Raw genomic sequence first — 25,499 nt, 5'->3', positions numbered from 1 at the left:
TGATCGAATCACCCACTACAAGGAGCCCCCCACCTCCCCGAGGGGTATCCTCAGTGCGAGAGGATAGCTGATCACCAGTTAAGGAAGGGATCCCATCTAAGGGAGCATCTTCCCCCACCTCAGACTGGCACCCTCTGTCACCCAGACTCTCATTCTCCAAGACATCTGAAGAGATGTCACCTTGGGAGTGGGACCCGGCTGCTAGGTCCCTGAAAGCCTTGTTTGTTGCCCTCTCTGCCTCTCTCAGCTTCTCCAGGTCTGCCACCTTGGCTTCAAGAGAACGGACACGTTCCTTGAGTGCCAGGAGCTCATTGCAGCGAGGGCACACCCACGACTTCTGGCCTAGTGGCAGATAGTCATACATGTGACTATCCCCAGGAGCTCTTGAGCTCGCAGTATTTTTGTTGTTGCTCTTCTGGATAAACATGATCCATAGAAACCAATACTACCTCAAAGAAATCTAACTTTTCACTCTTGAAAATGTATGAGAATTGAAAAGATTTGCTTAAAATTGACTTCATTTATAACCTATTTGTTCCAAACTTCAGTTTTTAATAAAGGTTCTCTCATGCAGCTGCACAAGAAAACATTCTCCAGGCTAACCTCTTCAGGAAATTTTTTCCAGAGCTCCCCCACCCTCTAAGGTCTCTTTATCAAATGCACTTTGAAAAGATTTGTAAATAGGTTGTGAAGAGAAGCACTTCAGTTTTGCAGTATTAGAGCTAATCTTTGCCACCTTAATATAAATCTTTCCCTCTGGGGTTGCTTTCCTTTACTTTGTTCTCAATGATGCAATTAGAAATTAATGCTTAACAGCCTCACATCCTTTGATCATTTATCAGAGAAATAATTTAGTAAAAAACATTTAGCTAAATATCAGAAGAACAGAACATCAGAAACCAAATGCTGATAATTTCACTGTGATACAACAAACAGGAGAAATTTGCTCAGACTGAGGGCATCAGAAGATGGAGATCCACGGCAAATCTGCTTGACATATCAATGCAGAACTGACAGAGTTTGCAGAATTTCTTCAAAAGGAGGACATCAGCTGCCATTTGATGGACTGGTGGCATTTCTGGGATGCAAACTGGTACAAGACAAGGAGTGGTCATTTTGAAGATGACCAGCAATTAACATTGCTTTGGACCATTGATTTTGAAGTCATACGCATTGCAGAGAAGACAAGCTCACTGAAGGATGTAGACCAAGTGCATGTATTTCATTCTGCCCCAAGCCTGGTGATATTCCAGCAGCAGAGAATCTGTAACCATTTTTGTGAGCAGAGCAGACCACTTAACCTGCATAATGCAGTAGTTCAGAATCCTCTAGTATCATAGCAAAAACTGCAATCTTCAGTGGCCAACCAAAAGTTAACTTTTGTTCTGCATATCCGGCAGTGCTATTTTACTTTAGAGGAGTCCTGGCAGTTTTCAAAGTGTGACAAGTCCTGCTTTGCCTGTTGAGTGTTTTTTTGCCAAATATTATAACAACTGTTTTGTAGTCTCATATATTCTTGACCATCAGTCAAAATCTTCTAAATGCACACTGGAAATGTAATATAACTGGTCTCTTTTTCTTTGTTTTTAATTTTAGAGAAATTAGTAACTGCCGCTGAAGTACACTGACATTTCTCTTCACAATCATAAGGACTAGAAATCTTGCTATTGATATCAAAGCTGAGATGCTCAAAACTCTAACATGACCTCACAGTATGCAAAAGTACCTCAGGAGTAGTTTGTTATCTGACCTTGGAACATATAGACACAGCTAAATGTAGATTTTACAGTACTGTTGGCTTGTGAGTTCATAGGCTTCATTCCCATTATTTCGCAGTGGTTCTTTTTCATCTGCTGTATCAATGTCTTTCATTTGTGGAAAATAAGAAGGAGATGCCTTACATTCATAGTGCCTGTCAAGGGATTTCAAGTGTATCAGCATGTGGAGGGCATAAGCTAGAACAAGAAGCAAAATCAGAGACATCACTAGGCCCATCAGAATTGCTGGTGGAAATAAGGAGGCACAGTCTTTTGCATAAGCAAACTGTCCATCTTCAATGTTAAATCCTTGAATCTGTTAGGAAGAAGAAAAGTGTGAATTAAAATCTTCCATGTCTTGATTAAAGGTATTTTTGTCCCTGTTACTAGTGAAGACATGAATGGAACCTATGTATGTGGCATAGGTGTTAGTATTCCCCTGACTTGAACTATTTTATTGCTGTTGCTATAGGAAATCTATGATGAGTTGATTTGTTGGAAAACACAGAGATCTTTATGTCTGTGGAATGGATCAATGTTTGTGTTCAAGAAACAGCCAAACTGGGCAGGGGACAGACCCTTTCCTTAAATCCTTTTGGACTGACCATACTGTTCTGACTCATTTGTCTGTCGTTGATATCCTGCTATCTTTTCTTCCACACAGCCAACTTTTGAGGCAGTTGTAAAGGTTGGGATATTATTTAATTACAGTGGAATATCGACAGTGCAGTCCAAAGCACAGTTATACCTTTTGAACTGTATTAAAATTTGCCACCATCTTTGGCTGTTTTGTGTACCGCAGTATAACACAGGGGCCATAATTATGGAATTTGACACACACACACCCCAGTGGAGTATGACCGATAGCTTCCTTCATGGTTTTCAAGAGAGTAGTAAAAACCGCTCTTTTTTAAATCAAGTATTGGAGTTAGCCTAAGGTTTGCTGATTGGGGAGTGATTTGGATAGCAGTGCTGGGCAATGCTCCATTGGGGTGCTTTTCTGAATTGCTCCCAACAGGTGAGCTGTTGTTTTAGAACTACTATTTCATGATTTTATGTGGCACTATATTATTATTACCTGTAGGGTTTTGTTGTGATTTTTCAGTTATTGAATTATGTTCTGTGGTTACTAAGCCAAAATATTTGAATAAATATAAATATGCAGCCTCCCACTCCTCTTTGGTTGTTTCCTTCTGTAATCTATACAGTCCTGGAACAGGCAGTAATCCAACACAGAAGAAGCAGACAGAAGAAAAGGGCTGACCTGGCTCAATGCCATATCTGGGCACTGAGATTTTCCTGCCCCTGACCAGGAATACTCCACATTGCTATTGCTTATGCCACAGGTTATCCAATCAAATTCATGAATTAGCTCCTATAGGACTTGATCGTGGACCAACAAGCTATACAATTAGATCATTAATTTTACCAGGCTGTTTTCTGATTACAGTTAAATACATGAATCTAAACTGTGGTATCTTCCTGTAAACCTGGAATAAAATCAGTGTTCAGTGTAAACACTTCAAGTTCAGTGTAAACACTTCCACTGAAACTGGAAGAGACCATTAGAGCATGTGAAGATAACCCTGCAAATCATCTGAGAGGTACCACATCAGCTAGAGGTAATAATAAACTACCAGCCCTCCAGTCAATCACAGAGTGTCCAAGGAAGAAAGCCTGTCATAGATAAGAGCTAAAAGAAGAGTCAGTTTGTAGCAGCTCAGTAAGCTTAGGACTTGAAATGGTCTTTTCAAGAAATCTGGTTAGATTTTTTAATCAGAATGAGGATATCACATTAACATGACACCATCAAACTCTTATTCCAGACAGAAAAGAAAGAGAAAAGAGAATGAGGAAGTCCAGAGGCTCCTTGCCCCCACTGGTGGTTGCTGCAGGAAGGAGAAGACATTTTGGGCGACCATCTGAGCAGTGCAGATGCCTGAAGCAAAGATGCCTCTCTAGGGAAAACAGAGAGCCTCTCTAGGGAAAACAGATGCCTCTCTAGGGAAAACAGGCTGATACTGCAGCCAAGGCTGAAGGGCAGCCAGCCATCACATAGAGGTAGGACGTCCCATCAGAGGTTAACATGCTCCATAGGATATGTGTGTCTTTATTGCATACTGTACAAAAAGGCTGGATGGGTGGCCAAAGATGCAGAAATGATCCCCCAACTCTCAGCAGTGGAGGACAAGAAGTAGAAAGAAAGAGTAGGACGCAAGTCAGCAAATCCTCTCTTCTTCTGGCTGAGGCCATAAAAGGAATAGCCAGGCTATAGCACCAAAACAGCCCATGCGCTCCAGACAAAAAAACACCAATAAAAGTGGACCAAGGCCAATTACCCACTGGTGCTCTGGCACATGGTGGGACCAGAAGTGCATCGGGACAAGAAATCTTGTCCTAACACACTTCCTCTTTGCAGCGTGCTGAGAAACGAGGCATGTCAAGGCAAGATTTCTTGTCCCAACGCACTTCCTCTTGCCCCGCACATGCATAGGGAAAGTGAGAGAACTTCTGGCGTGGCTTTTCACATCAGAATGGGGCGAGGGCAGGGAATCAGCTTGCAAGTGGTAATTAACCTGAGGGAGTCTATCCAACCGGAGAGTCTGAGTAAAAGTGACTCCTGACCTCTTGCAGGAAGCAATATTTCTTTCTGGTCTGCAATACCTAAATTCCAGCAGCCACCAGTATAAATGAGTACAAGCCTTGGATCAGCCAGATCGCATATGGGTACATTGTTTTAAAACTGCAAATTACAATGGTCACTTCAAACAAATCAGAAGAGCTTGTTGTACATTACAACCTGAGTGATTCCTTCTTGTTAGCTTTTCTCTCTCCTCCCCCACTCCCTTATCCTCATAAGAAGATAAGAGTCAGTAACAGGAATTATATCCTCTCCTTAGCTGACCTCAGCAACTGATCCAAGTGTGATCTGGTCACTGAATTGTGGAGTACGCAATGTTCACAGAACAATCCCCATGCTGTGAGAAAAAGGTTTACACTAGACATTATGGGGAATGTGTCTTTGACAGCAAAAACAGCAACCCCGATATAGGTCCCTTTCCTCTCATTGGGTAGGGGCTGGGACTTAGAGGTGCAACATCTGTTTGGCACGCAGGAAGTCCCAGGTTCAGTTCCCAGCATTTCCAGGTAAAGGATCTGACAGTAGGTGATGTGAAAATACCTGAGACCCTAAACAGCTGCTGGTGGTGGGCAATGTTCCCTTTTGATGGGCCAAGCATCTGATTCAATATAAAGCAGCGTCATGTGTGTAGTTTAGTTAGGGAGTATATGAGATAATGTCACCATGAAGGGCATCTCTCTGCTCTGCCCACAGCAAAATTATGTCATACCATGTGTTTCTCTAACTAAAAGGTACAAGGAAGAAGATGAAGGCTTTGACACACAGCTACCATTTTTCATTCAGTAATAGTCTGTTACACTGGCTAGTCTAGGTTATAATGGCAATCCTGGACATTCTTCCTAGGGCATAAGTACTATTAAATTTAGTAGGAGTTATGTCTGACCAACTGTGCTTGAGACTGTCCTACAAGCCAAGTTAAATGCAAGTGGTTTCTAGATCGATCTATTATTTTCTTCTTTCTTGCCTGAATATGACAGCCTGTAAGAATATAGAGCCCTGCACAAAGATTTTTGAAAAGTGATTGATAGCCTGTTTGCATCGCACACTAAGTCTCACAATGACACAGTGTGTAACAGATTTCTCTCTTTGATACACCTCTGAAGATGCCAGCCACAGATGCAGGCAAAACGTTAGGAACAAGATCTACCAGACCACAGCCATACAGCCCGGGAAACCACCACAACCAGTCTCACAACAGTCATCAACAAACACACACACACGGAAACAACATCTTTATGAGTTCTTCTGAAGTTGACCTTTGAGAAAAGTATTTTAATTATGAAACCATGCTCTCATATGACAAGAAATGGGGGAATTGTTTTCACTGTTTAATTCCTACCTCTTATTTAATTCCTGGAGATCCCTGTAATTTGCTTTTAGTATGTCATTAAGCATCTTTGATAACACACACAGGATCTGCTAAATTCACTTTGTCTGGCTTTTACCATACCTGAAAGTCAATAAAAGTGACTTCCCAAAGCCTGGCTGCATCATTTGTGGAGCTGGGTGTCAGCAGCGCATCATACCTCTGGAGGTTGCTAACGTGTTCACAGTGATAAGAATAACTTGCTGGAGCATGTATTCGGGTTGCATTGAATGTAGCTTGTACAGAATGGTTGTAAATGAGCTGGATTCTATGCAAGGTAAACCAGTTTTGGATGGACAGTTTGTAGTAACTGTTCGTCAGCATAAATCTAGCAGAAACAATCAGAAAACAGGAGAAAAGAACCGCAATTTCAGAATATGTTACTTTGTCCCAGGGGGATTCACCAGATATATTTCATCTTTGTACAGTCTGTCCCCATAAGCCCAGAAAGTGTTATTTGCTTCCTTCTCCCATCAATTTCTCTGAAGTACCTTCCCATGGAAGCAACCAGGAATCTATAAGACAGGGCCAAAGTGAAGATGGAAAAGAAAGTTATTTCTTCCATGTAGGTCTTACTAGCTTTCCTACGACTCTACCTGTGCACAACTCCAACAATTCTCTGTTAAGGATTCAAAATCACTAGTAATAGTAATTGTGTAAGAATGCTGTGTTTTAATGCTTTAAAAATTGCAACCTAAAAAACAGCAGAGAAATACAGATCTGATCTTCAATTTTGCTTGGTTTTCATCCCATGCATTATATTTATTCTAAGTACCCATTAGAAGTACTCATTCTAAGATCTTCCAAGTATTTGTTCCATAGGGAAGCTGTTGAAAAACACTGAAAGCTGCTCATGATCTAACCTCTCCCCCACACCAAACATTGTATGGTGTCACTGTGCAACTGATGATGATAAATGCAGCACTAATAGTTTCCAAATTTTCTCACAAAAATGTATCTACGAAGTCCTTAGTGCCAAGGCATTGTCAACCAAAGTTAAAGAAATATAAAAGCTCAAAGAGGCTTATATATTTATAATGTTAGATAAATCCTTCACTTTCCCACAAAGGAGGAAAGAGTTCTGAACTTTGACTGGATGGTGCTGTAGATGTTTTGAGTTTGGTGGGATCCCTGATCCCAAGGAGAAGGCTTCATAGCCCAGAAAGGCTCCACAATCCATCCCTGATCATTGATTCTTAGGTGGCAGCTGCAGCCCACAGAACCTTGTACCAATTTGAAAGGCCTTTGGTTGCCAATTGATGGATGTAGATTAGCCAGAGCAAATGCCCAATTTAAGCAGCCAGTTCTCACCTTTAAAGTCCTGTGTAGTCTAGGCCTATGAATCTCAGGACATGAATTCTCCCATGGAGGCTGTTGCAGATTCAGTCCTATAAGGGGATAACATTGTTGCCTACTGAAACAGGGCATTTTCTGTGGTGGCTCATATTTAGGGAGTGTGCTATATATGTGTCTCACCAGTCTTTTCCAGCATCAGGTTTTTGTTTTATCAGAGATTTGAGAATTAACTGGAGATATTTTGTACTGCTGTTTTTATGCAGTTCAACACTATTGTATTATATTGGATTGTTAGAATTTACTTTATATTTTTTAATTTTTCTAAACAGGGTTGTAAATATTTTCATATGAAAGTAGTCCAGCAACAAACGTAGTCCAGCAACATTATAATTATATAAGATTATGGATTCAGAAAAATTATTCAAATTTGAAAACCTACCTGATAATAAATTCCTTCAAATTGTCAACATCACCAAAATTAAGGGAAAGCCTGTGGCAAAAGGAACAAAAAGCCAGATTAGACAAAAGTGTAAAATATACAAAATAGGGAACACAGATATTTTCATATACAAAAAGGTGTCTAACATTCCTGTACAATCTAGAATTTTAGGCTACACAACCTTACTAATGTTTTGAAAAAGTTTCAGCCCTGCTCATACTACCCTCACCATCCCAAGAAACCCAGGGGGGAACAAAACTTTGACTTTGGCCTGTGTGTGTACACAAGCACATGTAGCCACAGCTTCCAGCATTATGTCCAAGCAGCCATTCATGTTTGGGAACACCGCTGAAATGGAGCCACATCTATGTAGTGAGTTGGGCATGTTCCTGTGCAGCATGGCAGATGATGTGTCCCACATTCTGGAAGCTGAGGTGGTCCATATTGTGCAAGCCTGCATTACTCCATGTCTTACAGGAAAGAATGACTATCAGTGCCACAGATTCATCTCAGGAGATAAACAAGACTTATACCCTGAGAGGGGCATTGAAATGATGTTGCTAATCAAGAAGCAAGTACAACAGTCTGTCAAGGCGAGAATGGGGTAGACAGCCTGGTATGACAATTTTGTTGAAGGGAGGCAGAATCAGGGGAATAAACTGACGCATCCTACCAGCTCAGGTAGGATGTACCAGTTTACTCCCCTGACTTTGTTTCCACTCTTAACAAAAGACACTTAACAAAAGTTGATAATCAGTTGACACTCAACAAAACACCTGCAAAAGTTTTAGTCTTGGGGAAAACTGGAAATTTTCCCACCGAAGCTAGACTTTTTTTAGTCACATAACATTGTTTCACCACAAATACAATATGAATTTTTCTGTGTTGCAACTTTCCAAGGTAAGACATCATCTTACATAGCATTTTCTTCACTGCAGTTTGAATCAGTAACATCTACAGTCGCATGAACACCAAATGTCTTGTCTGTTAGGTCCAGCTGAGTGTGATTCTGAAACTTAATCATGATTCTTCTGGCCCAGAAAAGTATGCAAGGGCTCCCGTTCACTGTGACATTAAGAGGACTGTAGTGGCTGTGGATGACGGACTCTCTCTCTGAAATCTCTTTACTGCTTACGTTGTAATTCACAACCTAAGTAAGAAATCAGAACTGTAGTTAGCGCATCTAGACAGAACAATTAATAGCAAGTGTTGTGAGCCAAACACCTAGCTTTTCAAAATACATCTAGTCCCACTTACTTAGGTAATTACTTCGGTAATACTGGACTGGCACAAAGTATGCCATTCTAAATGCCTTGTGAGACACACAAAATGTTAGTACTTACGCACTACTACTGTCACCCAATATGGAGGTCAATATGGATCAGACACAATAAGGGATGTGGTGGGTTTAAAAGACCAACATTCAAATCCTGGCTGAACCATAAAGCTCATTAGGCAGACTTTGATAAATCACATTCTCAGTTTCACAGGATTTTCCTGTGCATAAAATGAAATGAGGTAAGTGTTGTAAAGAACTTTCTATTCTGCACTGTAGAAATAGTAAAATAATCATCCAATGAAGACTCAGAATCACAAAATCGCAATATTCACCAATTTGGGGGTGTCAAGAGCACTGAAATATGGAATTGTAACTACAAGAGGGTTCTAAGTGGAGACCTGTCTGCAGTGACCTCTCAATATTTCATTATTATTCCAGATCTACTGGGGTAGAAAACAACTATTTGTGCCATGGAGAATTCTACTCTACAAAGCATTCCACAACAATGTAATCACCAAAAGTCATATCAAACACCCAGTCTCAATTCTTTGATAGGGTTTTCCAAATCAGATTCTCCTATAAGATAGAAATCTGAAGTTGCTATTTTAATTAATTTAGCACCCTCTTAAGAAAGCCTAAAGCATCAGTGCTTCCCTTCCCTATGAATCTATGCACTATTAAGGGTCTGATGGACAGTGAATAATAAGTCTACATGGAGATCACATATTTGTTTAGAGATTTATGCCTTCTTTTTACACTCTTAACTCACAAAGGGCTCATGAGGTAGATAAAAGACAACATAGATAAAAGACAATAAATAGATAAAAGACAATAAATAATATGCAATAAAGTCAATTAAAACAACCACAATACAATAAAAATCAACCATAAAATCAGAGGACTTGCCATAAATCAGAGACAAACAGCCATAAAATACAATAAAACAGTCGCTAAGAACAGCAATAATGATCTGACATCAGCTTTAGACCACAGATTCATGAAATATTGTTACATAATTTAATCCTCCTCTATTAAATTAGAACTTTCAGCAACTAACCCTCTAATAGTGTCTCTCAATGGGCAGTGAGTTGACCTTAGATTTAATAGACAGTGGCCCAAATCCATGGCTCAATAAAAAATTCACTGGGTGGCTCTGAGCACATCTTTATCTTCCTTCTGCAGATTTCAAATCAATAAAATAATTATTCTTTGTTTATTCCAGTTACATATCTCCCATTATCCCAGTAGTTCAGAGCACTAAACATAGAAAACCATTGTGGCTTTCTATCCATGCTCTGGCCTGGATTCAGAAACAGAATTACACCAGGTGCCCACAGAATATGCTCTGGAAAGACAGGATCGTTTCTAGGAATTTTCAGGATAAGCAAGTTGTATGTATAAACAATGATAATTTTTACAGCAGTTCCAGTACAATAGAAATTAATATATTAATATGATTGTGACTTTAATCATTACAGCTTACATAAGGGTCAGTTAGGATGAATGTGTCCTATTTTTTACCGAGATGCTGATACAGACAGGAAGAACCAAACCAAATGTGATGCTGCAACACTGTGATCTTATCCTGCTCTTTTATAAATAGGATCTAGAGGGAGGCCTCTTCTACTTTTGAACAGTGATCCTTGGCAATGGGGACAATTAACTCCTTCTCCTTCTCATACCCTTTTCCTAATGTTAACCAGCTGATGCAGTTGCTGTTCACTCTGAAGGGAGAATAAGGGGCAAATATATGTTTCCCTGCCAAGGCAAATAGCAATCTGATTTGACTACATGTTGCACACCTTCGAACACATACCCAGGAGCACAAATATAGAAGAAAGCGTCTCCTATTAGACATGATACCACACTTGTGTAGTATCATGTCTAATAGACATGATACCACATGTCTCCTATTAGACATGATACCACACTTCAATCTACAGATAATGTATATACTGAGACAGAGAACTGAATAATTCTATAATTCTATAATTCTATAATTCTATAGAATTCAGAAACAAGATATTATCTACTCCACAGGAAAACTTACAATCCACTTTTCTAGTACCTCCATACCTGTGCAATTCCTACTTGCTGTAAATTAAGTTTTGGCTTTACACCACCATCGTATCGTCGGCCTGCAGAAAAAGAGAGACATCAAGCTTTTCTGCCCAGCTTTCTGCAACCATGAAAGACTTGGATACAAAGGCTGTTGCACAGTCCAGTATCAGTAAAATAATACTAGTAAGAAGGAATGCCAACTTCCAATAATAAGGAGTTTTCAGACTATTGTAGTTCCATTTATATATAATCTAATGGGAAGCCTGGTGTAGGAAGAATAAGAACAAGAAGAGAGAGCTTATATTTTATATAACTTTTAAAATCTGCCTTCCTCTTTAGTCTCTCAAGTTCCTCAGCAAGTACCTCTCATTAATTGTATCTTCCATCAATTCAACCATAACTGAACATTTGAGTATATTTCAGAACATTAGGAAGACAAGTGGTCCATCTAGTTCAGCATCTGTTTCACACAGCAACAAACAGTGGCCCTGGAGGACCAAAGAAACAGAGCATAGAGACACTCCTTTGTTGCTGCCTCCCAGAGCTGATATTCAAAGGTTTGGAACTGCTGTAGTTGGAAGCTCCCTTCAGTCACCATGGCTATTAGCTACAGATGGACCTCTCCTCCATTAAGCTCTCTAACCACCTTTTCAAGCTATTGCCCTGGCCATCCCTATCTACAGCTTTTCCTATACTCTGAATCATGCATGGCACTTCCCCATGGCCTCATCTCCTTGCCCATCACCCTTCCTTTTGGGCCCACCAATTCTCTTCCCACCTAAGAGGACAGAGGTGTGTGCACGTTCGGACACCGCAGCCATTGGGGAGACAGCAAGATATGGTGTTTTTACTGAGGTGCAGAGGGGTTGCAGGTTTCCTCATTCCCCTGTTCTGTTTATTGAATTTCCTTTCCTCGGAGGGAAATGAAGTCCTTCCCAATGTTTTTTCTTATCTCTGCACACCCCTGGTAGAATAGTTTCAAATTACATTAGAAAAAATTCATGGCATTATGAAAGAGCTAACAAAATATTTCCTAGTTATTTTGTAAGCTGCATTTTCAGAGGAGAGGGCAATGTAGAGGCTAGAGCTCCCCTGTCTAGCCATATCTTTTTACACGTGTTGTATGTAGGTGAACAATAAAGGAGGCAATGATCATCTATTTTATATAAAGTGTTGTGAAAGAAATGCAACATGAAAAAAATCGGGATATACTCAAGCCTTGACCAAATTCTCACGCAGGCAAAAGGCTTTTATTAAGCTTTTTTATTTCATGGCTTTTATTAGTGACCAAGAACATCTCTATATGGTGTTATCAATATCAATTCATTAATTCACTTTGAAAACTTACCATTTCTTTGAAGCAGGTCTTGGTCATGGTATGCAAACCAGCTGCAACAAAGCAAACACATGAACAGTCAATGGGCAAGTATGTGTGTGTGTGTTTTAGTTTGTGGACCATGTTATATTGGAGAATTTTGGTTCAGCTATACTGCAATTGCAACAACACTAGGGAGCTGATACGTCTTCACTTCCATCTCACATATGCCTTCATGCATGTGTTTTCTACAATCCTACTGTAAATATGCCCTGACTAGTAAAATGTTTTTCATTTTCTTTCACAGCATTCCTTGCAGAAACTACACTATAATATTGTATAGTAGTCAGAGTTCTGACCTAGGATGTGGAAGACCTGAGCTCATATCTACTTTCTGGGCAATCTTGAGCCAATCTCTTACAGCCTAACATGTCTCACAAAATTGTTGCAATGATGCAACGATGACAGGGAGAAGAAGAAAACAAATCATGCATCCCTGAGATCTTTCAGGGAAAGAAGGGATTAAAGTGTATAGAACTGACAGAATAACCTTACACTTCTAGGGCAAAAAATATAGAAATAAACCTGACCAGTCCAGAGTCTGGAGTAAGTGGCAGATTTTTCTCCCTTTATTTAATTGAACCCCATATTCCATGTGTTTACTTTGCCTCACCAAACCTAAAGGATGCCAGTGAGAATTAAGTGTTCCAAGGTCAGAACATACCACATAAATCTATTGTGACCAACAAATCACAAATGGCCCAGAATGTTTTTAAAGTGGTCTTGAGTATGTCTGTTCCTTTAAAATAAGCTTCATATTTATTAACAGAGTACTCTTCATTCTAGGGATACACATTAGGACAGTTTGTTTACTACCTTCAAGATTAGTGATTATTAAATGCCCATGTTTTGATTAGATAACTCAGTGCAATACAGAAGGATAGCCAGACAGTACTCCCATGAGAAAATTATGATGATTAATTATGTCTGTTTAAAAAGATAAAATAACTGGACACAGCCATGTCATATGATTTAGAATGGCACCAGAGAAGTTGATATTAAATTGATGTTCACTTCAGTAGTTCATGGTGTGAAATATCTATTTGATGCAAGACTGCATGATATATCTGCTGATACGTTCAACCAGGTGGAGACTGTGTCTCTGATCAGATGCTAGAAACTCCCAGATTCAAGCTAATGCTTAGGACAGGCATTTGATGTCTCCCAGAAAACCACCTGAAAATGAAACCATGTTTCACACACAAGTAACAAGATTCTATTGTAAGTAGGAACATACCCACAACGTGCTAAATATACCTCCCAATGAAATATTCATAGCCCAGCTTGAAACCCAGCAGTAAGAGTGAGCTGTGAGCCTCTGCAAAATACCACAGATTGACAGATTCAATTGGCAACTTTCTACATCTCCAGGGAAACAAGCAGTAGATACAGCAGCAAACACACCTCTTAGCATGACTGTCATTTGTGTCTTTGGTATTTATAGACTGACAGGAAGTCACGGTAGCATCTAGGAAAACAAGACTCTTTTTTCTATTCTGCCTGTTACAAATATTTTGGTGAATTACCTCACAATGTGTAGATGTGTAAAGGAAGATTATTGTACAAGAGACTAGTAGTAAAGCCCATTTTATGTACAAAAAATGGGGTCTAGACAGGAAAGGTTAGGTGGGGACCATCCCTGTTCTACCTCAGCCCCACCCCTGCTGTGACTTCCCTATGGCCCCTCCCTCCATTGCCCAAATGCTGAGGCTGGTAAACCAACCCTCTAAGCATTTTTATTGTCATTGTGCACGCACAACGAAATTTACAATTTCTAGAAGGCTGGTCTATCTAGAAGGCTGGTCTATCTCCCATTAAGAAGCAAAGGGTAGACCTGGTATTCACAGAGGTCTACCCATTACTTTCAATTGCAGAGTGAGGGCCAAGGTCTGCATTTACCCATGGCTGCAGCTCTTTGGCTGTAGGAAGGAAAAATGGCACCTGGAGCAAAAATGACAGCCGACACCCCCCACTTCCCCAAAAATGCCTGATTTACCTTTTTAAAGTTAAAAGAGCAGCCTGCTACAGTCCATAGGGGGAAAGGTGGGAGGGGTGGGGGAGCAATTCTCCACCCTCCCGCACCTGCACCCAGGGTGTTTGTCCCTCCCCCACCCTGTGATAGCTCTGCCTATGCTTGGCCTGCCCACTCCTGCTGCTGTTTGACATCCTTGCAAGCTGGATCTTGGACACTGGGCATGTGGGTGAGCCAGCAATGAGGGGAAAGAGGGCCAAGTCTACCCATTAGTTTCTGCAGACACTAGGTCTACCCATTACTTGGGAAGGCTGGTCTACCTACCATTAAGAAGCAAGTCTACCTTCCAATAAGAAATAGAAGGGGCCAAGTCTACCCATTACTTTCCTCAGAAGTCAGGTCCACCTATGGTACCTGCATCATCTTCCCCATCCTGCTTTCCATCACCTAGATATGCCATTTCTCAAAATCAGATGAGTTATCTCATTCCATTTCTCAGTATAAGGAGTTGGGCACCACACAGTGGAGCAAAACAGTTTGAGCATGTGGATTTTAAGTCATAACTAGCCTGGCACTAACAAACAACACTGTAATTTTGAAAAGTGTGACCATTCTAGTGACCATTTGCCTAACACAAGTGTCAATCATCCAATCACTATGTCATGTTGGATATATGATTAGTGAATATCTGTGTAAACCAGCTATGGCCAATGTCTACAATTCTAGCATATTGCTACTCCATACTTAATTTTAATGAACCGGTTTTTAGCACATATTTATAGGACAGAAACCACATTCATAGAAGATATTGTTCCAATTTAATTCACTATTACAGACACCCTTGTTATGTAATTTAAGTTTCTAGCAAGACCTAAAGGGGACTTTCATACAGGAATAATGGCATATTACTAAAAAAAAAACTCTTAGGAGTCTTTGTGTACAGATTTATTATCCATCCCTCAAAAGGAAATCTCTGCCGTTGCACTTACAGTTTAGTGGAGCAGCTAACTCACCATGTACACCAGATCATTTTGCTGTGACAGCCAGCAGGAAGATTTCTAGTATCTAACACAGAGCACATTTATTTATATCATTATATTTGCTTAAATAACAAGGAAGCTTTAAAGGGAAAAAATGTATATGTCAACACTTGGAAGAACCCCAACACTAGATCAAAAGCTACATTTTACATTTTGGAGACAGAGGAGAGGGGAGGGCTGTGTAGGGTTTTTAAATGTGCTGTGTGGATCCTAGCCCATAAGAGCCAGTAGAGTATACTAGAAAGGATCTCAGACTTGGATTGTTTCCACGATTATGTTTTGCTCTTCTTCAGTTTTCTTAATGTGGCCTTGCTTTGGGAGTGACCACATATGTCATCCTCCATTTATTTTGCTTTCCTTCCCCCACTTTGTTACAATAATTCCTAAATCTGTTTTGGTATGATCTGTTTGGAATCTGTTCACAGTCAAATAACTTTTTTATGTCAGTCCCTCAACATGGTCACATACCAGCAGGTTTACAAAAATAAATGGAGTTGCTAGACTGAGCGTTATAGTGGTCTAGTGCCACATTAGTTCTCAGCTATCTTCTTTTTCTTTTTGTAAAGTGAGCATCTAACCCTTTTTGTGGCAGAGTGATGAGTGGAAGGGGTACATTTTACCTTACAATACCACAGCAGAAAAGGGCTATAAGCTTTTTAGTGCTAGGAACTAGCACTAACCACAGATCATTATAACACTATCATGATCTAACAACTCCCTCTAGGTGGTGACTAGAGACAAGGTATTTTCTGTGGTGGCACCTCACCTCTAAAACTTCCTGCTCCCCCCCCCCCCCAAGTCTCCCCTGTTACCTACTTTACTTTCTGTTAGGTGCCAAGCCAAAATAACCCAGGCTCTTATTTTGGGGTTTTATCTTACCAGCAATGTTCCCCACAGGCTGTGCAGACACCATATGGGTGCCACGCAGACTGGGCAGCCACTAGCAAGAGGAGCTCTCACAGATAGATTGTTAATGATGAGCAGTACAAAGATAATCAGCAACTTTTATCAGCTATTATTAAAACAAAAGACAGAAAAGGAGGTAGTGAAGCAATGTATGGTTGAGTGGGCACAAGAACATGGGAATATTATAGTGTTGGAATGGTGGAATACATATTGGAAGAGTATATATTATCACACCTCAAACACCAATTTGTGGGAAAACAATTTAAAAATTATGTACAGGACTTATATAATGCCAAATAAATGGTATAAAATAAGTAAAAATAACTCTGAAAAAATGCTGGAAGTGCCTGCGAGAAATTGGCACATTCAAACATATGTGGTGGGATTGTAAAAAGGTGGAAAGTTATTGGCAACAAATACACATGCAGGCAATACAAATTGTTGGTCAACAGTTTACTTTACAAAGTATTATATACTTGGTGAGTCCAACTTTGACAGGGAACGAAATACCAAAAAGATATTACCATTTATTTTTTCATCTAGCAGCAGCAGCAAGAATTGTGTTAGCGAGACTATGGAAAACTGATAAGATACCAACTTTGGAAGACTGGAAGGAAAAAGTTCAATATTTCTCCAGTGTGGATCAGATGGCACATGTGATTAGGAAGATACCTTATGAAACATACAAGGAGAAATGGGAACCTTGGTTTGTGTACATTAAGGAAACTAATGGTATTAAACATTGTTATGTGGCAAAAAAAAAAGGAGGCTCTGTGCCACCTAGTGGTAGGGAATGTCCACACAATTCCCTACTATGATTAGAGAGCCCATTGCTTGTCAGTTTTTATAATCTGCTTCCATGATATATGGTATAACCTGATCTCATTAGATCTTGGAAGCTAAGCAAGGACAGTACTTGCATGGGAGAGCACCAAGGAAGACTCTGCTGAGGAAGGCAATGACAAACTACCTCTGCTTTTCACTTGCCTTGAAAACCTCTTGCTAAGGTCACCATAAGCCAGCTGCAACTTGACAGCATTTCTGTATATTTGTCCAATGGCGTATTTTTATGTTGTGATGTTGTTTCAATTGTAAGCCACAGTCAGCAGGACTCTGAAGAAGTAGCATGAATAAATAAGTGAAATGCTGTCATAGGCTTTTGTATATTTTAGTGTAACTGTTCTGAACATCTGGTAGGTACTGTTCTTAAGTAATACATTTATTAGATTCACATACCCATTCTGGGCCAGAGTCCATTTGGAACATTTAAAATTATTTTAATTCAATTTAATTTTCATGCATTTATATATGCATGTATGTAACTTCAAGGAGAATAGTGCAGAGTCTCTCTCTGCAGGTGATATTAACTAGACCAGAAGCAGCTTGCAATCTGGCTTAGTTAATTTCACCACCCTTTTTACATGCATGGAACTAGTGGATTCAGAGGAAACAGCTTCTGGAAGCTTGTTCATCTCAGTGGCCTTTTCTGCACATAGCGCCCCATATTTTAAGCATTGTCAATCCAATCATTTTCCATGATTTGTGTCCATTTCCCTCCCTTTGCAATGTTGTTTCCTGTTTACTTTAATCAGTTTCATCTTGTCTGCACTGGAAGAGGTGGAGGCATGGGTGACATCATGGATGACAGTGATACTTCCAGAGTGAAGCTATTCTTTAGGTCTAGGAGTACCCAGAGTTTCAGTATTGCCTTTTTGTACTGGCTCTCATAGGTACAGGTTATATTAGGTTAATATACCTACCCTATCTAAGAAGAATACACAAGCTGTAATAAGTCTGTATATAGTTACTTCAGTCACACCTTCTCTGAATGTTAAATTGAAACTGAAAAGAAAAACCACTTTACTACTCATAAAGTTTGTAGAATAATCGTTTAAGTTCTCATTAGCTGAGCAACCACATCCAAGCAGCTGGGTGCCTAGATGTGGCACCACAGTCACAACCATGCCACCCCACCATTTTCAGGAGGACTTTCTGGTGGCATGGGGAGCCAAAAGCTTTTTTTAAAAAAAAAACACCTGCTACTGGAAAACCCTCTATGGGACTCCCATGGACTTATGCCACCAAAGAAAATGGCATAAGCCCAGGAACCAGGCACTGGTATTTCCAGTGGCAAAGCCAACAAATGTTGGCTCTGCTCCTGACCATGCCTCTGGAATGCCCCCATGATCCCAGCATAGGCTGTGGAGGCAGAGGAGCACTGGCATGGCATGCGCCACCACGTCTGGCTGTTTCAGCGCACCTCAGCAGCCACCCACTGGCAGCACCTCTCCACCAGGGCAAGTACCTCAGGGAGGACAAATCCACCAACGTAGGCCCATGCTGCCTCCAGTGATGAATTCCACCCCCCTTTGGATGGGGCCATAAATCTGAATCTTCCAATAGGGAAATCAGTAGGAAGTAGTTAATTATTCAGGGGCTTTCCATGCTACTCCGATATACAAAGGAGAGAGAGGGGAAATTTATTACATGCTCACTTGGTCATCTGCATCAGTGCTAATCTAAAACTGAAAAAATTAAAATGGGGGGAGACAGCTGGAGGGAAGGAATGGGGCAAATTGGCTAACCAAGAAAAAGAGAAAATGGCTGAAGGGGAGTTTCAATGACTACCTGGGAGTGTGGATAAGATCTGGGTGTTTGGTGAGGCTGAGAAATAGACAATCAATATGATTGCACGTTCAAGGGAACTGGCTTGGAAATGATTTGGGAAAAACATTGCAGTAAAAGAGTTCATGAAAACAATGGAGGAAAAGTAAAGTGGAAATGTTTCCAGAACTAAATAGGGTGAAAAAGTTGCAGAATACCAACAAAAAAGTAGCATTTGGCAGCAGGATAAATTTTCAGTTATTCAAGCAGAAAAGACCAACGTCTTCCCTCTTCCATCTAGAGCTAATGCTGAAGATCAGTGTTAAGCTACAGCTGAAGTCACTTTAGTTGTTAATTATCTATACACTTGTCTAGTGCTGATATTCCATTAAAATGTATGAATTTAAATACCCCAAGATCTGTTGATATTATTGGACCTTTTTACACCTGTAGGAAACCATCAGAAATGTGAATCATAAGACTTAAATCTGTTTCCTAAAAACTGCTCTGGCACTAAAGACTCCACTCCTCCTACACATATTAAAGAGCCACAAAATGACAGAAAAGACTGAAAAAAAAAGATCTGATATCACTCAGTCGTTAGCTGAATTCAGAAATGTCAAAGATTAAAAACAGTGGCCAAAACTTCTGCAGATATTTACATGATTTCAATTTGACAAAGAAAACCACCCTAGGGCATTTGTAAATATTAGTTTATAAAGTTCCCAGAAATTATAATGTTTATAAAAGCGAAGGTGCATGAATCAGTTTGATTTATACCTGCAACCACAGTACTCATGACAAACCCTGGAATCTCAAACAGTACAGGTAACTCAGTACAGAAGACTCAGAACAGGTAACACAGGAATAGTAATGCCAGCTCCCTCTGTTAATAGGTATCTCTTCTCCTGCACAGTGCAAATTAGACTTAAGATCCAAGCATGTATTCCTCTAAGACGTTAATAAGAGTTGCCACACATTCCTTGTTTTAAAAATACATCCCTTAAAAAATACAGAGAGTGCAACATGCTCAGGACTTCAGAGCTCTTTTGCAAGTACGAACCAATAACTCTAAATTTAATAGGTCCTTTTAAAAAAAAGCTAAGGAACTCACTCTTACAAAGTGTCTGTGAGGTCAGTTCTTGCAAAGTCTTGCAAAGTTTAGTCTGCTCCTCCAGTTTCTTTACTTACAACTCTGACTATATTACACTGAGAACATGAAAGGGCATTTGATGTTACTTTTAAGTTCATTTTTGTACCTGATTATCAGGATTATTGATTATCAGGATGACTCTTTCAAAATAAAAAAAATCAAAGTTGTGTTTTGGAGTTTATAGATATGATCCTTCTTTTGCAGGAGTAACATCCAGGACACAGAGGCTGATACTCTGAAATATATATTTAATCTAGAAACATGAGCATACTTCACGGATAACTTACTAGAAAAATAGTAATTGAATGTGAATATTCCATCTTCACAGCAAACAAACAACTTAAATGCTACAGTATGTTTTCATTTATCAGTTAACTGAGCCAAAGATCTCTTAATACAAGCTTAAGCAAATCACCTCATGCCCCTGTTACCCTAAATGCACAGACCTGATCACTCACTGTGATCCTCAGCGTTGTTACCTGGCCAGTTATTACTAGCTGTGATAGACAGTGTGCATATTAATTCCATTGAGCTGTTTTCCCATCCTGGATTATTTTGTACAACTTCTTTTGGCTCAGACCCTTACTGAAATATTTGAGAACTGTTTATTTTGCACAAATGAAGAGATCTTATACTGGAGTGGCATATTTTCCAGTAAAGCTAAAATTATATCCACCTCTATATGACACACTTCCCTTTGGAAATTTGTTTAAAGCCCTTAATTTGGCTGTGTTTTAAGGGGTATGTTTTTACACCTACACTCTTTTATTTTTATCTCTGTTACTAACACTTCAGAAGGATGGTGAAATGACAAACTCAAAGGGGGAAAAAACTGCAACAGAGACTATTACCTCCTGAGCCTTTAGATACAAAACCATATGAAAAATCCTTCATTTAATCAGCAATATACCATTCCGTTTCCTCAAGAGGAGTCCCACTGATGCTAATAGCCTTCCCTTTGAATAAACAGTTTGCAGCAGGTAGTATCGTTAGTCTTGAAATAACATAATTCTGCATAAATTCTGCAATGTTTGAAGAAAAATAAAACAGACTACTCCTTACCTATTTTACATTTTTTTAAAATTCCAGTCCCACAACATGCACACCATTCATTCAGCTGTACCCATGATTTTTATTCAAAGGCATGAAAACACTTACCTCCTCTCCATTCTTCCCAATAATTGGTCCATGCATGAGGTAAATCCTACAAGGAAAAAGAAAAGAAAAACCGTAAAGGTGCTGTTGCTTTCCATTGAAAGAAGAATCCGTCCCTCCAGACCCAGCACATCTGTTCATGTGTATCAAAGAAACCTGAGCCAGTATTCTCAGGATGCATGTGATGGACAGCAGAGCCAGCCAATAGGAAGCAACTTTGAACACCACATGAGTTGCCATGTACTGTCTATACATAATAAAAGGCTGCTATCTTGCTTGAAAACAACCGGCTTCCTTGTGCAATCTGTAATTGTCCTTAGGGAAGGATTAGAGACTGTGGAAAACTTGGGGGAAATGCAGCTAATATGAGACTGATCTTTTAATAAAGTATTTTAAAGCTAGCCGTTCCTAACACAAATGCAGTTAATTTATTTACTTAAATGCTAATCCTTTCTAAAGAGCACGAGGTGATCACTTAAGAATGGGCAAAACATTTCAATTTAGAGAGAGAGAGCAATCACAGTCTTTGGAGAACATGTCCAAGGCAAATGTACTGAAATGAATGGCATGTGTTGCCTAAAGAGGCACAGGGCTTGCAAATAAATGTAGTTTTCCCACCAATCTTCCCTCAAAAACATGTGTCTTTAAACCCCAGTCTGTCAAAGCCGTGACACAATTCACTAACATGCAGCATTCCCAGATCATGTGTGGGACAAGGCAAATAATCACCAAACACAAGAGATGAAACACAGTCAATCCACTCTCAGCATTTTCATGCTCCTGGAGCTAATTTAGCGCATGCAAAAACAATTGGTTATCCCAGACCTCTTCTGCCAAGGATTTGGTTCCAGCAAGAGCTTGTGAGTAACCTTTTGCCAGACAAGAGGAATTTGTGCTAATTTCCCCTGTGTGATTCAAAATGCTGTTTGTGTGAAAGTCTCACCAACAAAGTGCAAGCTTCACATCCAAAAGGTATGCAAGACTGATCAGAGAGAATCAAATGTATGTCAGAGACCCTACCATCTGGCCCATGGGTGTCCTAGCTGGCTTTTACCTTTGTATAGCTTCTGGTTGGAGATTATAATGGGTTGCAGGGATAGTCAGCACCCTAAACTGTGTGGAGTTGCGGGGGAGGGCACAGTTCTTTCTCTTGTGTGGTCCTCTATGACTTTGTTGGGGGTTTTGCTGCACTACATCAGAGTTGGAGTCTTAACCCGGGCTGCAGGGCTTTTTCAAGTCCTGCTCTGCCTACAGTGTGCCCCTAACACCACCCAGATCTACACTGCCATATCTTTGCCATATGTTGCCATAGCTTGGTAGTACACCAGCACAGCACTTGGTTGTCATCCTGAACCCACTCAATCTTGAGTTTAGCTGTTAATTTTACATAAGTGGTTTCCATTACTGATTTTGATGGTGTTGTTTGCCACAGAATTTAGGATTCCTGCAAGTCCAAAGTAGGCAGCCTTAATTATGGTTATCTTTATTGCTTGCTAGTTAGTATCATACGTACCTACTGGTGTGATTGAAGAAGAAATAACTGATTATGCCAGTCAAATGCAGCCTAGATATAAGATTAAGCAAGGGCTTTAGCATCTGCAACCATTAAGCTTTGGGATTTACCGTCTTTAATTATTTTTCCTTGAGTGATACAGAGAGTATATGATAATCTCAAAATCCTTCAGCAGCCTGTACTCACCATGAGAACATCATTGTGAAGCAAAATCCAAACACAGGTCTTACAATGAAATTCCAACATGTGATTCCCCTTTTACAATTGCAGAGGAAAACTATAATACTCCTTTAAAAAAAAATAGCCACAATATTCATTTATGAGAATAAAGATGGTGAAAGAAGAGGATAAAAAGGTGGTGGAAATGGCTACAAATACTATTTTAAAAGTTGGAACAGAATAAAGAAAAAGTAGAAAAAGGAACTGGTCAGACACATCTCAGAATGTTAGAAAACTATTACCACTTCATGTTCTTAATCCACATTTGATGGTTTCATAAAGAGAGAAGAAAACAAGAAGTCGCTGAAGGTGGGGGATGTTCAAATTTCTCCATGAAACAGATAAATGAATTATTCTATTGCTTTTATTGATTCTGAGAATATTCCCCAAACAATAAACACGAACTACAAATGGATAACAAATTCAGGATGCTTAGAATGAACTTTTCTGATATATTGTCGAAGGCTTTCACAGCCGGATTCAACTGGTTCTGGTGGGTTTTCCGGGCTGTGATCACCTGACCACGGCCACACAGTCCGGAAAACCCACCAGAACCAGTTTACAAAAAAGTGCAAATATCTATCATGATTTAGATGTGTGAGAATAAAGAAGTGATGATGCAGCTGCAGCACAACAGTTAATAGTGTTTGGTGGGAGGTTCTTATCTAGTTCATATGTTAGGTCTCCCACCAACAAAAGATTCTGTCCCATAGCCACAATAATGAATAATGAACTTTCAACACACTTTAACGATTGTTTGCCAGTAGATTTTTGCCATTTCATACAATAAAATCAGGCTGCAAAGTGGATTGAAAATAGACTGTAAGTGCCTTTTTTCTCCAGTTTTACATGGGTAAAAGCTCTGTAGAGCCATCCTTGTAAACAAATTGATCTCAATCTTAGAAAGGTGAAAAGTCTGCTTAGATGTTGCTCTCTGTCTGCTTGATTGAACTGTTACAAAAATTACTAAAATTACAAAGATTTGTTTTGTAAAGAGGTTTGAAAAGAGCATGATTGCTAAGATTTACCTCATTCTTTTTAGAATATGCTGTTGAGCAGTTTTAGTCTGTGCTAGGATTTCCAAGAGCAGAATGATAGCATTTAGCTGAGCTAAGGGTGTGTTACAATTCGGAAGCAGAATCCCTTCAGTGAGTGTCAAAGAGCTTTGCAACTTGTTTGTGGAAAACAAAAAGCATCTGGTTGGTCATTGTCAGAAATGGGATGGTAGAACAGATGGAGTCTCCAGCAAGGATTGCATTTTTATTAATTCCAGATTAATTAATACAGGATGAAATCTTGTGATCTTATTTATTTCTTTGTATTGTACCACTCATTAAAAATGTTTCAGAAATTAAGCATCTGAAAAATGAAATGTTTTCAAGTCCTGGAAGTCTTTACCCCCTAGTATCAGATGAGGAGGATCTTTTTATATCCAAAAATATTGAGGGTGGAGAATTTGGCATATGGTCACAAGCTACCCCCATCTTTTCTGCCCTTTGCCTGTTTAAAGGTTTGGGTCCAAAAAGAAATCCTGGTGAGTGTTGATGCCATATATGCCCTAAGGATAATGTTTTCAAGGAAAATCCAAAATACTAGAAATGAAAATATTTCTTTTAAAAAAATCCCTCCCATTTGTGAATATTTTAGTGAGCAAAAAGGGAGAGACTTGTAGATTCACAGCAGATGTTCGTGTAACCCCCATGCCCAGAATGGGTTGGCCCAGAATGGGTTGACCCAGAAAGGGGTGGAGTCTGAAGGGAAGCAGAATGCTGCAGAACTCAGAGCTCTTTGGAGAAGACAAGGGTACCAGACTCGGACCTTGATTTCTATAAGCCCTTAACACCTTGTTAAGGTAATTTGCAATATTGTTGGGAACTACTGGGAAGGTAGTTGTTGTTTTGCTGTGTTGTAAATGTTGGAGTTTATTGTTTCAGGGTTTTCTTGTGTGGTTGTAATGGGTGAGAGTTCTCCTGGAAACCTTCATCATGTTGCAACCTGTTCATCAAGCCCTTGGAGTCTTCAAAACCAACCACCAGCAAAGAAGAATTTGGACTTGGCAATATCAGTAGGCTGTAAATAGAAGGACTTGAAATGCAACCTGAACAGGACCTTGAATTGTAACGTTAAATGTTGATGTTTAATGTTAATTGTAAAGAGAAGTAAACCATATTGTTGTTTAAAAATTGTTGTTGCAACTCATTCCAAGTACTGCCCCACAGAACTCACAAGCTGAGGTTACAAATGGCGCCCAACGTGGGGCTTGGAAGTGAGATTGCAAATATAAATTGCTTGCAATGGAAATGTGCAGCAAGTTGGGGTTTGATCCCCATATAACTGTTTTGTTATGTGATGTAAGTTCAAGAGATGTTGCTATGTGAATGTGAAGCACATGATTCTGTTTGGCAGTTGCATGAAGGAAGGGATTCCAGTTGCAACCCCCCATCCCTTCTGCAAACTAATTGGTTGAATAGCAACATTTGCTGGAAAGTTTTGCAAACTTCCAGTGCAGCTAAGTTTGGAACAGTTGGAAACCCTTGCAAGGGAAAGACAATGTTCTGCATTCAGATGCACCAAATGTGGTTCCTCCAAGTACAGGAATCTCTGGGGAAATCATTGTGCAATGATTTCAAGAGTTGCATTGTAATTACTGTCGGGACGACAGAATTTTAGTGGGGGAGAATGTAACCCCCATGCCCAGAATGGGTTGACCCAGAAAGGGGTGG

General features: G+C 39.8%; 1 protein-coding gene across 2 annotated transcripts; it reads right to left on the bottom strand.

Moving 5' to 3' along the window:
• Positions 1-822: 822 nt before the first annotated feature.
• On the bottom strand, positions 823-21,208 carry LOC125437209 (V-type proton ATPase subunit S1-like protein). 2 transcript variants are annotated; one of them, XM_048504644.1, is made up of 7 exons: positions 21,048-21,208; positions 12,188-12,228; positions 10,855-10,916; positions 8,417-8,649; positions 7,500-7,550; positions 5,849-6,092; positions 823-2,073 (listed from the first exon to the last, which is right to left on the bottom strand). In XM_048504644.1, exons 1-7 carry the CDS (start codon positions 21,140-21,142, stop codon positions 1,771-1,773), a joined length of 1,029 nt encoding a protein of 342 aa, XP_048360601.1. In that variant the 5' UTR covers positions 21,143-21,208; the 3' UTR covers positions 823-1,770. The 2 variants fall into 2 exon arrangements, with proteins under 2 accessions (XP_048360601.1, XP_048360602.1); XM_048504645.1 differs by lacking the exon at positions 10,855-10,916.
• Positions 21,209-25,499: the final 4,291 nt, after the last annotated feature.

The sequence above is a fragment of the Sphaerodactylus townsendi genome, linkage group LG07, assembly GCF_021028975.2.
Source record: "Sphaerodactylus townsendi isolate TG3544 linkage group LG07, MPM_Stown_v2.3, whole genome shotgun sequence".
In the NCBI taxonomy this organism is placed as follows: Eukaryota; Metazoa; Chordata; class Lepidosauria; order Squamata; family Sphaerodactylidae; genus Sphaerodactylus; species Sphaerodactylus townsendi.
The sequence above is the reverse complement of the archived record's forward strand: the minus strand, read 5'-3'. Positions and strand labels throughout refer to the sequence as shown.